At 54.5% G+C, this 11,163-nt stretch overlaps 1 protein-coding gene across 1 annotated transcript; it reads right to left on the bottom strand.

The window, feature by feature from the left end:
• Positions 1 to 8,330: 8,330 nt before the first annotated feature.
• On the bottom strand, positions 8,331 to 11,034 carry LOC142794284 (uncharacterized; the record flags this gene model as incomplete). Its single annotated transcript, XM_075885875.1, has 1 exon — positions 8,331 to 11,034. A coding segment is annotated over one exon (2,704 nt), but the record flags the coding sequence as incomplete, so codon positions are not given.
• Between the last annotated feature and the right edge of the window lie 129 nt (positions 11,035 to 11,163).

Here is an 11,163-nt window from a genome sequence, read left to right on the forward strand (position 1 = left end):
TTGGTTTCGTGACGTGATGGACGGCAGCGAGCGTTGCAGTGTAACCGATACACATGTAACTGAGCGGTTGACGTCGGTCAGAATGTAGAAATGTGCAGTTTTCTGCGCGAAAAAGGAAAAGGGGGATGGGAGAAAAAATAATTGTTTGACGCTACCGCAGCTATCGTTATGGTGCGTCGTAGCGCCGCTAGAGATGCGTAGCATGCCAAGGGGAAGTCCGCGTTTAACTCGTCGTGAGCAAATGAATATAACGAGAGAAAGGACATCGCCAAAGAAAGAAAACAGCGGTGACTCACAATTAAGGCTGAACCAGCCAGAGTTGGCTGGCATGTTATCGTGGCCTTGGATGTCGTTTGGATCGCGGGGCTTGTCTGAGTACTGGTGCACGCGTTCGGCTGCAGCCGCCTTTCGTTCAGCAGGGATGATGGTTCGCGGTCAGTGGCCCTGTTTAAATAGATGCGAAGCCTAGTTAAAGTTGTTATCTACGCAGAATCGCCACACTTCATGTACCATTAGAACCGTGTCGTAGATGCGGTGCGGGAGGACTCAGTCCTAAATGGTGGGTTAATTAATTAAAAAAAAAAGAAAAAAAGCGGCTACTCAGGATTCGCAGTTGGACTGGATGCGAACCAAAGGTGGCAGTTTGGTTGTTGGGTTGCGATTGCCGCGGGCGTGTACCTGCACAATGCGGCCGTCGTTTGTAAGATGATTTCATTTGCGGAGGTTAGTGAGACCAGGCTGTGTTTTTATTGATGTTTCATTTCAGGATACCAACCGCGGCTTTTTCGAACGGCTTGTGGGTGTTTTGTGAGATCTTTTTAGATTACTGACTATGTTCAGCGGCTCGACAGTGCATTTGTATGAAGCCTTCAAGCGCGATCATTTTGTAAATTTGCATCGTGCGTCCCTGCCACCATGGGACCGCTCATGATTGTGAAAGATGAAACTGCGACCGCTTGAACACACTTGCACCACAAAAATGGCACGCGCAGTTTGGTATTGGTGCACGTGAGAAGGGAATACAATAGATGGGCATTGGCGCGCATCTTTTTCTCTTATTGATATGATATATAAGGATATGTCGGCGCACCATTATGGCACCGGCTACTCCTTAGCCGTTGAGTGAAACTTTAACACGTATCTTGAAGCAAAACATACAAAGCAGTGCATGGAAAGTAGAAAACTCGGGCAGAAATATGCAAAGACACACTTACACTTATACACACATATCAGAACACAATGGTAAGTAAATGTTCGAAAGTCAATGAATGAAGTCTCTGATAATGTCCCTCGTTAATATTCGGTCCACCAGCACAAAACAGTGGAGCACACGTCTGGTCCTTATAAAGATGCATTCGCTCGTGTGTACATAATTGTCGACACGTCATTCATTTCACAACACACACATGATGGGAGTCACGTGATACTGTACATAATAAGTACATTTGTTACAAATGAAAGTTCGTTATTTCTTAATACTTATCAGCAATCCCGCTGTCTTGTAAAGAACGTGTTGATGCTTTTAAAGCGTGCGACTGTAAAACTCGAGTAGGCCACGGACCCAGAAGTTTCTTCATGTTAAACGGTCTGCGGTCTAATGCCAACTGTTCGGACTTAAGACGGCGTCTCGTGATGTGGACATTCTACGAGAAGGTGACATACGTCTTCATCTATTAATCCACATTCGCATTCGGGACTTTCAGCTCTGCCGTGTCTGTGCAAAAAAAAAAAAAAAAATGTTTTGTGTATGTCGTGCCTAGCCTCAATCGGTAAATTAGAGTTTGCGATATTCTATCTAATGCCAGCGTAATTTTTAATTCAATAGATGGATCGATGTGGTATAAATCGCACCTCTTTGTACTTTGGTCAAACCAAGCAGTTTTGCTCATTCTGAAAGTTTTATTCTTTATAATACTACGCAATTCACTTTTTTCGAAATATTGGTTGCCACGATGTGTAGACCTACTTTGTTTGCTCTGGACGGCAGATATCAGGCGTAATGAAGCTAGGAACACATGTGAGCCTCGGAAAAAGAAGTGCGAATAAGAAAGGCCAACTGCAAATCCTCTTTGCACAGCTGATGCCGTCCGGATAGTCGTTGATAGATTACTTAACAGGTTGTCAGCCTCCGAAGGTATTATGTAAGCGAAAGTACGCATGCGTAAAACATGCAGCGAACGAACACTCTTCCAACGCTGTAAAGAAGAAAGAATGCATAAAGGGTGGTGCATTTTACGCTCCAATATCGTCCTATGTAAGGCGCTTTAGAGTTAGGGCTGTTTTGCCTGTAATTGCGTGACCCTTGCAGGGTTCCTCACAGTGCAACCGTGCACTTGAAACAAGATGGGGAAACTTCGCTGCGACCGGACCGCTTGACAGTCCGTGTTTACGGGAGGAGAGGCGCGCCCGAGAGGAGGTGCGCTCTCACTCTCTGCCGTCCCCGTGAATGCTGAAATGAGCGCGGTCGCGTTGCGTGGCTTCGGTGAAACTGCCGTATCGCGATATGTAGTGGAGCTGCCACAGTAAAATTTGGGACACGCGTAGCCAGCCGAAGGTGCTGTTACTTTGCCGAATTTCACGTGCCGGCGTCCACAACAACGCGAGCACGCTTTGTTTAGAAATTCCCGGCCATGAGGCCGTGCCCGGACCGCGTGTGTTAGTCCCTTGGTTTGGCGACAAGGATGGCGTCAAAGTGACGCCGTGAAACGGGTTTCGTGCGTGCAAATGAGGCATTGATGTGATTAGAAAGAAAGCGACAACATAGAAAAGAAAAAAAAAAGAGGGAGGGGGCACAGGCCGGGGACGAGTAGTCGCAAAGTGTTAAGTGTGCAGTTTATTTACGTGCGGCACACAGGTGAGCTGTTGCAGCTGTGAGTTTTGACAAATATTGCGTGTGTCATGTTCAGTGGACACGATGAAACGTTTGTTTTAGCGAACGCGTTGTATCCGCTGTGCATGAATTGTCGCTTACTCGGTTTGATGTCTCCTTGCCGCTGGGGCAGCTGATACGAGTGATACGCCATTTTGCAGCAGTGAAGGGTGCGTGAATGAATGGCCAAGAAACTTAGCAACAGTAACGAGAAAAGAATTACAAACAAACAAACGAAAGCACGTTTGCCGTGTATATTCAATCTTGTAGTGCAGAAAAATAGTCAGTGCAGCAACCTGCGCGGCCAACGCGCTCCTCGCGAAGAAAAGAGGGAGAGAGAGACGAGCCGGCCGCCGACCAACCGGCGTGCGCCGTTCGCCTTCCTCCTCAGTCTCGCGGGTCGGCGCCGACACCACGACTCGATCGTGTGGAGCATTCGCTTTCCGGGCGCGTTTCGAAGCAGAAGCAGAACTTCGGAAGCCGTCATGTCTGGCCGTGGCAAAGGTGGCAAGGGGTTGGGGAAGGGTGGCGCCAAGCGTCATCGAAAGGTGTTGCGTGACAACATCCAGGGCATAACCAAGCCGGCCATCCGTCGTCTGGCGCGCCGTGGCGGTGTCAAGCGCATCTCTGGCCTCATCTACGAAGAAACTCGCGGCGTTCTCAAGGTGTTCCTCGAGAACGTGATCCGCGATGCCGTCACTTACACCGAGCACGCCAAAAGGAAGACCGTGACAGCCATGGACGTCGTGTACGCCCTCAAGCGTCAGGGCCGCACCCTGTACGGATTCGGAGGCTAAGAAGCCAGCGGCGTCGCCTGCAGCCAGCCAACGAGAACACAACAGCCCTCTTCAGGGCTACCCACTTGATGCTTCGGCAGTGTGATCCCAGCGGTTCGCCATACCCGCCCGTCCCTCTTTGCAATATCATTGCGTCATCGCTCAGGTGAGCAGCACCTCGTGTAGTAGTAGCCTGATCGCGCTGGGTACTTGTCACGTTCACCGCATTTCGTTCGCGTCGTCGTCTTTCTCCTGGGTCTGCATGCACGAATAAATCGCCGCATCTGCGAGTTCTTCCTCTCCTTCCTGCAAGCCAAGCTGCTAAAACGGGCCCGTCAAGCGAACTTCGCCTAGTTAGTTACCTTATCGCGCGAAGGAAGAAGCCGAGCGCAGCGTTCTACCCTGGTCACTGCATTCTTGGAGACACGACTATGCTCAGGAAGCACGAACTCGCTTTTCTGTTTGGAATGCCCACTACACGATCGCATCACGTTGTGTCGAAATAAATAAAAAACGCCCTATGTTCTACCGTGGGGCACGCAGACGAAGAACGGCTGTGTACTTACAAATGAAAATTGATTGTGACAGGTTGGTCGTGTTTACCGCCGTGCACTCAGAAGTGCCCCATTCAAGAACACATTGTGTACATTGTCCCGCCTAATTTTTTTTTTTTTTTCCACACCTGGCGCTGCCAAGCTGTAAAAAAAAAAAAAAAAAAAAGCAAGAAAGAAAAGTGGAAGGGGATGTTTAAACAATTTTCTGCGCAAGTCAGAAGCAAGTACACAATAAGCGCTGCCCATGCGGCGTGCTGAGGCAAGCTGCACTTGATAGAAGTGGCACTCATGTACTGTACTGGTGCTGCGAACACTGCAGTTGTGAAAGCTTTACTTGGACGGACAGCCACGCAACAATTGTTTCCATTTCGCCGGCAGAGGTGGTCACTCTAGGGAGGCTGGCTTGGCCGCCCACGCGAGAGGGGGAGGGGGACTGGCCCATGTAAACGCGAAAGGTTCGAGCGCGGGAAATTCGAAAGCAAGGCGCGCTCGCGTGAGCCTGCCGTCAGATGGCGACACCAACCCACGAGCAATGCATTTTCAAGTGCACCCTTCTTTTCCCACCCCCCTCCGCACAGGAAGAGGCGCGTCGAATGTGTAACCAAGGCGCACGACAGTGGTTCTGCTCAGGCAAGCCTACCTATAACAAAAATTGTTCTCCAAGTGTGTACCTTCATTTTCTCGTGAAAATGTGAAAGCCGAGTGAATGGGGCTTTTTGAGGCGCGTGTTGATCTTCCTTTCTATTATGATTATTATTTTTCACCCTTTCATTGAGTCCATTTCCTGCTTTTTGTGCCACATATTTAGCACTTAGAGGTGGGGGGGGGGGGGGGGATTGCTGATGTGTAAGATGGAAACGAAGAGGAAAGTGAGCCCCGAAACAACTGTCTGCATCAGGATGCGACACCTCAGCGGTAGCTCACAAGGGATGGGGGGTGAGGACGGATTAAAAGGATAGGAATAATGGTGTAGAGAAAGAGAGATGAGGGAAACCAGAGTGAGACGACATATCGAGGGAATAGGAGTAAAAATGAAACAAAACATTCGAACGCAAACACCCCGTACATCCAACCGCCATTGAGCGCACCTAGTTGTTTGGCAAGTATGTATGAGTGATTCTTAAGAGGGAAAGGAAGATAAAATTGAGTCCCGTTACTGTCTGCTATTGAGCAAGTAGGCGCGCTCAGTGGCAGTTGGATGTACGGGGTGTTTGTGTTAGAATGTTTTGTTGCATTTTACTCCTTGTCATTGCGCCGACTTGTATGCATATACCAACACTGCCGGTGGTCTCTCGTCGTCTTCGCCACTCTACGTAATGGTCGCAAATGAGCGACAACGCAAGGAGCAAGTTTTTTTGGCGTGGCAGTGCGCATTTGGCCTCGGTGATGCGAGGCGCGCTGTTGGCGTGAATGGTGGCGTCTCGCACTCCGTCGCGCCCCTTCGGGAAGCGACGAGCTACAGCGTCGATTGATGTGTTGCCTGGAAGGCGAAAGAAATGCGCAGCAGGCTGTATTGTACAGCGGTAGTGGTTTCGTTTCGGTGTACCTCTTTGCAGCCGCGAACTGCACGGTTGCCCGAAAATGAGCGCCAGCCAGCATCCTGGCGCACGCTTCCGCGCTCGCACGCGGACGGGTTCTCACGCGTCGGCCAATGGGAGGGAGAGAGATGGGTCGTGCGGCGAAGCCGCTTGCCGTTCTCCGGCAGGAGCGCAGTTTCGCTCCGCCAGTCGAGGTGATCGGACGTACGAACCATGGCCCGAACTAAACAAACCGCGCGCAAGAGTACCGGAGGCAAGGCTCCGCGTAAGCAGCTTGCTACCAAGGCTGCTCGCAAGAGTGCCCCTGCCACAGGCGGGGTGAAGAAACCTCACCGTTACAGGCCTGGAACCGTGGCCCTGCGTGAAATTCGCCGATACCAGAAGTCGACCGAACTGCTGATCCGCAAGCTTCCCTTTCAGCGCCTGGTGCGGGAAATCGCTCAGGACTTCAAGACGGACCTCCGTTTCCAGAGTTCTGCCGTGATGGCCCTTCAGGAAGCTAGCGAGGCCTACCTCGTTGGTCTTTTCGAAGACACCAACCTGTGCGCCATCCACGCTAAGCGCGTCACCATCATGCCAAAGGACATCCAGCTGGCTCGGCGCATTCGCGGTGAGCGCGCCTAAGTTGGGCTGCTCCCTGCGCTTCGGTCGACAGGCAAGCAACAACAAACGGTCCTTCTCAGGACCACCAACGTGTCTGCTTTGGCTACGAGACCACTCCAGGCCACGTACTCCGGCCGCACCCTCTTTTGCTGTCATGTTTTGTACGTTCGTGGCTGCGCTGTCTAGCGAGCGGAAGAAAGGAACGTCGGCGCGTCGTTATTACGAAGAAATGGCTCAGCTTTGACAATTCAAGGTAAAAGTGTGTACCATTATGAGTAGACAGACAAAAGGTAGGCTAGCTTCAGTCGGTATGTGTGCAGCAGCCGTGCTGCGAACCTGTGGTGTGTCAATTTCATTTATGTGTTTAGCTTTTTGCCCGCCGCTTGTAAGGTGTTTTTGAGGGCTTCTGTTTGCGTAACGCCATGGTGACTTGGGCTGCTGGACCCCGGCGCAACTTTTGGGTGCACTCGTAGGAGGTGATGAAGTTTTACCGAGAGACGAAATAAACAATTGTATCGGGCCACTTGGTAAGGATCCATCTTGCTAGGAAGCGCTGCCACTATTACACAGACCTCACAACACAAGCGCTTAACTTCAACTGAACGTTTATTGCAAACGTCAGAGTTTATAGAAAAAGAATAGTAAAAGGTAGACAACTAAAAGCACACGTGCCAGTCCCGCACATTACTATCTGTTATTCTCTATCACCCCATCCAAAACACAGTTCTTTCCGCGTGAGCGCGATAGAGAGTGCACAAACACACTCAAAATCATCGCGTGTCATTTCCTTTCATTTCTTTTGAAACAGAACAAGTTTTTAAGCCATATTCTGGACAGTTTTTTTTTGTTTGTTTTTTTTGCAATAAACGTTTAGTTGAAGTTAAGCGCTTGTGTTGTGTGTTCTGTGTAATAGTGGCTGCGCTTCCTAGCAAGACAGACGAAATAAATTGTGTTAGAAGCACGAAATGAAATGCGCTAACGGCGGGTTCTCTCTCTCTCTTCTTTTTTACCTTACGTTTGTTTTTCGATTCAAAAGTATTAAATTTACTCTGTCCCTGTGCTGACCCGTTCAGGTGTCATCGTAAAGATAGACGGTTACGTGTGGAGCTTCACAGTAACTAATGACAACGCTTACATGCCCTTTTCTGTCTCTTTCGGTGCCGAGCTGCGTGATTTGGTTGTCTCTGTGCAGCATTTGGCGTTGCGCACTGGTGGCTAACTGATGTCGCGAGGAAATATATATATAATATAGACAAAAACAAACACGCTTGAGGGTACGAACAGAGCCATCGTGACTGCGAAGCGAAGCCCGGCCGCGTCACCTGTTTGGGTGGTCCTTAGAAGGACCGTTTGGGGAATGCGGCGAGCGCGCGGAAGGGGTGCTCGCTTACGCCTTCTTCTCCGTCTTCTTCGGAAGAAGCACGGCTTGAATGTTGGGCAACACACCGCCCTGCGCGATGGTGACGCCGGAAAGCAGTTTGTTCAGCTCCTCGTCGTTGCGGATGGCGAGCTGCAAGTGACGGGGGATGATCCGGGTCTTCTTGTTGTCACGAGCGGCGTTGCCCGCCAGCTCGAGCACCTCGGCGGCCAGGTACTCGAGTACGGCAGCCAGGTAGACCGGGGCGCCCGCTCCGACGCGCTCGGCGTAGTTTCCCTTGCGTAGGAGGCGGTGAATACGGCCCACGGGGAACTGAAGCCCCGCGCGGCTAGAACGGGTCTTGCTCTTGCCTTTCGCCTTGCCGCCCTTGCCACGTCCGGACATGGTGTTGCTTTTCGCTTGCCGGTTGAGAAAAACTGTGTTGGTGGTTCGTGGAAGAATGAGACGCCTAATTTCTGCAGCCCATTAGGGAGCACGGCGCAGCGTCTTAGGGGGGGGGGGGAGTGGGAGAAAAGTGGATAGGAGTGTAGGTGTTAGAGGTGTAGTGGCCAGGCGAACATCAGCACAGATGGCAGGCCGGCAGCAAGGGCGGGGGTGGCAGGGGTCCCGGTCTCAGCGGTAGGCCGCGATTCCCGTCTCGTCGAGGAACACCACCAGGCTCCGCAGCGCTGGCAGATGAGGACGAGACGGGAAGATGAAGTGTTCCAGTGTGGAGGCAGGAAGGCCCTGTCTCCTGTAGGCTGTGGTGAGCCTCGAACGTTCCTGTGCCAGGCCAGGACAGGCACAGAGGAGATGTTCGAGGGTCTCGGGATCGCCGCAGCGGTCGCAGGCCGGGGAGGTGCAGCGGCCCTTGGCGTGGCGGCGGGCCGCGGTCCACACGCAGCCGGTCCGTAGTCGCAGCAGGGTGGCTCTTTCCCTCCTGGTTAGGCCCTTCTCTGGTAGAAGCTTCGGTCCCCGTCCGCTGGCCACCCGCTGGTCTGGGTGGACTGTGATGAGAAGCTTCTTAAGACGAGCCTGCGTAAAGTCCCTGGCCGCCACGGCCCGGGTGATGGGGGTGCCAGGCTGATGGGCTGCCTTAGCCAGTGTGTCCGCCTCCTCATTGCCAGCTATGCCCACGTGGGAGGGCAGCCAGTGGAAGGAGACGGACGTCCCTGACGTCGTGAGCGCCCGGAACTTAGAAGCCAGGAGGCTGCCATTGAGCCCGCCCCGGCGATGGTTGGACAGGGTCTGCAGGGCTGCTCTGCTGTCGCACACTACTGCAACCGGCTCAGCAGGGGGGTCTTCAGCCAGGAGGTCCGCTGCCAGGTGGAGTCCCGCCAGCTCCGCAGCCGTGGAGCTCGCTGGGAAGGGAAGCTGGCATTGCCTGCTGCTGGCCCTGGAAGGGATGACACACGCTGCTGCCGCAGTCCCGTCCGCCAGGACGGATCCATCGGTGAAAACCTGCAGCCGCCCCGCCAGCTGTTCCTGGAGCTTGCAGGTGGCAGCCTGCTGCAATGCGGCCGCAGGTGTTCGATGTTTGGCTGCGCCATCCAAGAAGAGGTGGACCTCTGGCGGCCGGTGGTGTGGCGGTGGTGAGGCTACCGGGACTGGCGGATCCGGGACCATCTCGTGATACAGCTGGCATAGTCCTCCCATCCGTGACTGGGGCTGGTTGCGGAGACGCTCCAGGAGGGCCCTGCCGTCGGCGGCCCGGTGCAGGCGGTCTATGTGCCCCAGCGCGCGTTGAAGCATGCGGAGTGACAGGGGCCACTCACCTGCCTCGGCAAGAGTTGCTGCCACGGGGGAGCACTTGGGCAGCCCCAGGATGGTTCGAAGTGCTTTCCGGTGTAGTCCCTCCAGCAGGTCCCTCCTGGCCGGCGACAGGGTCACCAGTGGGAGGCCGTACAGCAGCACTGAGGACGCCGCAGCCTGGTTGAGCCGCAGAGCCCACTTGGCCGAGCAGCCGCGACCTCGCTGCTGCAGCTTGGTGATGGCCCCCTGGACTCGTTTCACCCTTGTGGCAGCAGCCTTGGCAGCAGGGATCCACGTGAGCCGGTGGTCCACGGTGAGCCCCAGGTACTTCACCGTCAGCCTCCAGGGTAGGTTGCGGTTGCCGACCTTCAGCCGTCTCACGTAGGTTCGTCCCGCAGCCAGTGGATGTATCAGCAGGGCCTCGGTCTTGGTGGCAGAGACCTTGAGCCCGATGCCTCCGAGGTAGGTGATCACCGCATCCAGGGCCGCCTGCAGTGACCTCCGGATGGCAGGGATGGACTGCCGTGGTCCCCGAGCCCAGAGTGCCACGTCGTCGGCGTACACCGAACAGCGGGCTGGGAACCTGGTGTCTGTCGGGAGGGAAGCTGGAAGTCCCGCCAGCGCCAAGTTGAACAGGAAGGGGCTCAGCACAGAGCCCTGTGGTACACCTGCAGTGATGTCCCTGGGTTGGCTGGTCTCCTTTCCGACTCTGACGCGGAAGGTCCTCCCGGACAGGAAGGCAGTCACAAAGCCTCGGAGGCATCCGCTGATGCCAAGTCGGTCGAGGGCCGCCTCGATGACCACATGTGGGAGCCCGTCGAATGCGTTCTCTACATCCAGCAGCAGCAGCATGGCCACGTCCCCGCTGTTCCTTGCGTCCTCGAGGGTGGCAACGACGTCTGAGATGGAGTCTGCTGTGCACCGGTGCCGCCTGAAACCCGTCTGCTGCTCCGGGAAGAAGCCCAGCTGGTCGGCGATCCACTCCAGTCTCTCTAGGGCCACCCTCTCCATCACCTTGCATGGTGCAGAGGTCAGAGAAACTGGCCTGTATGAGGAGAGGGCCGTGGCTTTCTTCCCGGGTTTCAGGATTGGCGCCACCACTGCAGTTCGCCAGGATTCCGGCAGGGTCCCAGCGCTCCAGATGTCGTTGTAAAGCTCCAGGAGGCGTTGTCGACCAGTCCCATCCAGGTTTCGGAGCATTTGGAACGTGATGCCATCTGCACCTGGAGCACTCCGCCTCCTGGATCCCTCGAGGGCAGCCACCAGCTCGTGCATTGCAATGGGCTCGCTGCAAAGCTCATGTACCTGAGCAGCCACCCATCCAGGATGGTGGCAAGAGGCAGGGCATGGTAGGGCAGCAGGTGGAGGTGCAGCAGGCAGTTGGGCGACATCCCTGGCAGCGAACTGGTCAGCGAGCTGTTCGGCCAAGTCTGCAGCCTGGATGGAAAAGTGCACAGCCAGTGACAGCACCTGATTGAAGGCCCGGGGCACCGTCAGCAGGCTCTTCAGCAGGCGCCAGGCTCGTGTCCCATCTCGTGCGTCGTTGATGGAGACGCAGACGCCGATCCAGCCCTGGTTCCTGCGTCTGCGTGCATGGCGTCTGCAGACGGCGTCGACCCTCCGGAACGCTGTCCAGAGCGCCGGTTCGCCTCTTTTCAGAGCCTGCCGCTCTGCTCGCCGCCGCGCCGCTCTCAAGGCCAGGTGTGGGATGTCT

This window comes from Rhipicephalus microplus, unplaced genomic scaffold, assembly GCF_043290135.1.
Source record: "Rhipicephalus microplus isolate Deutch F79 unplaced genomic scaffold, USDA_Rmic scaffold_395, whole genome shotgun sequence".
In the NCBI taxonomy this organism is placed as follows: Eukaryota; Metazoa; Arthropoda; class Arachnida; order Ixodida; family Ixodidae; genus Rhipicephalus; species Rhipicephalus microplus.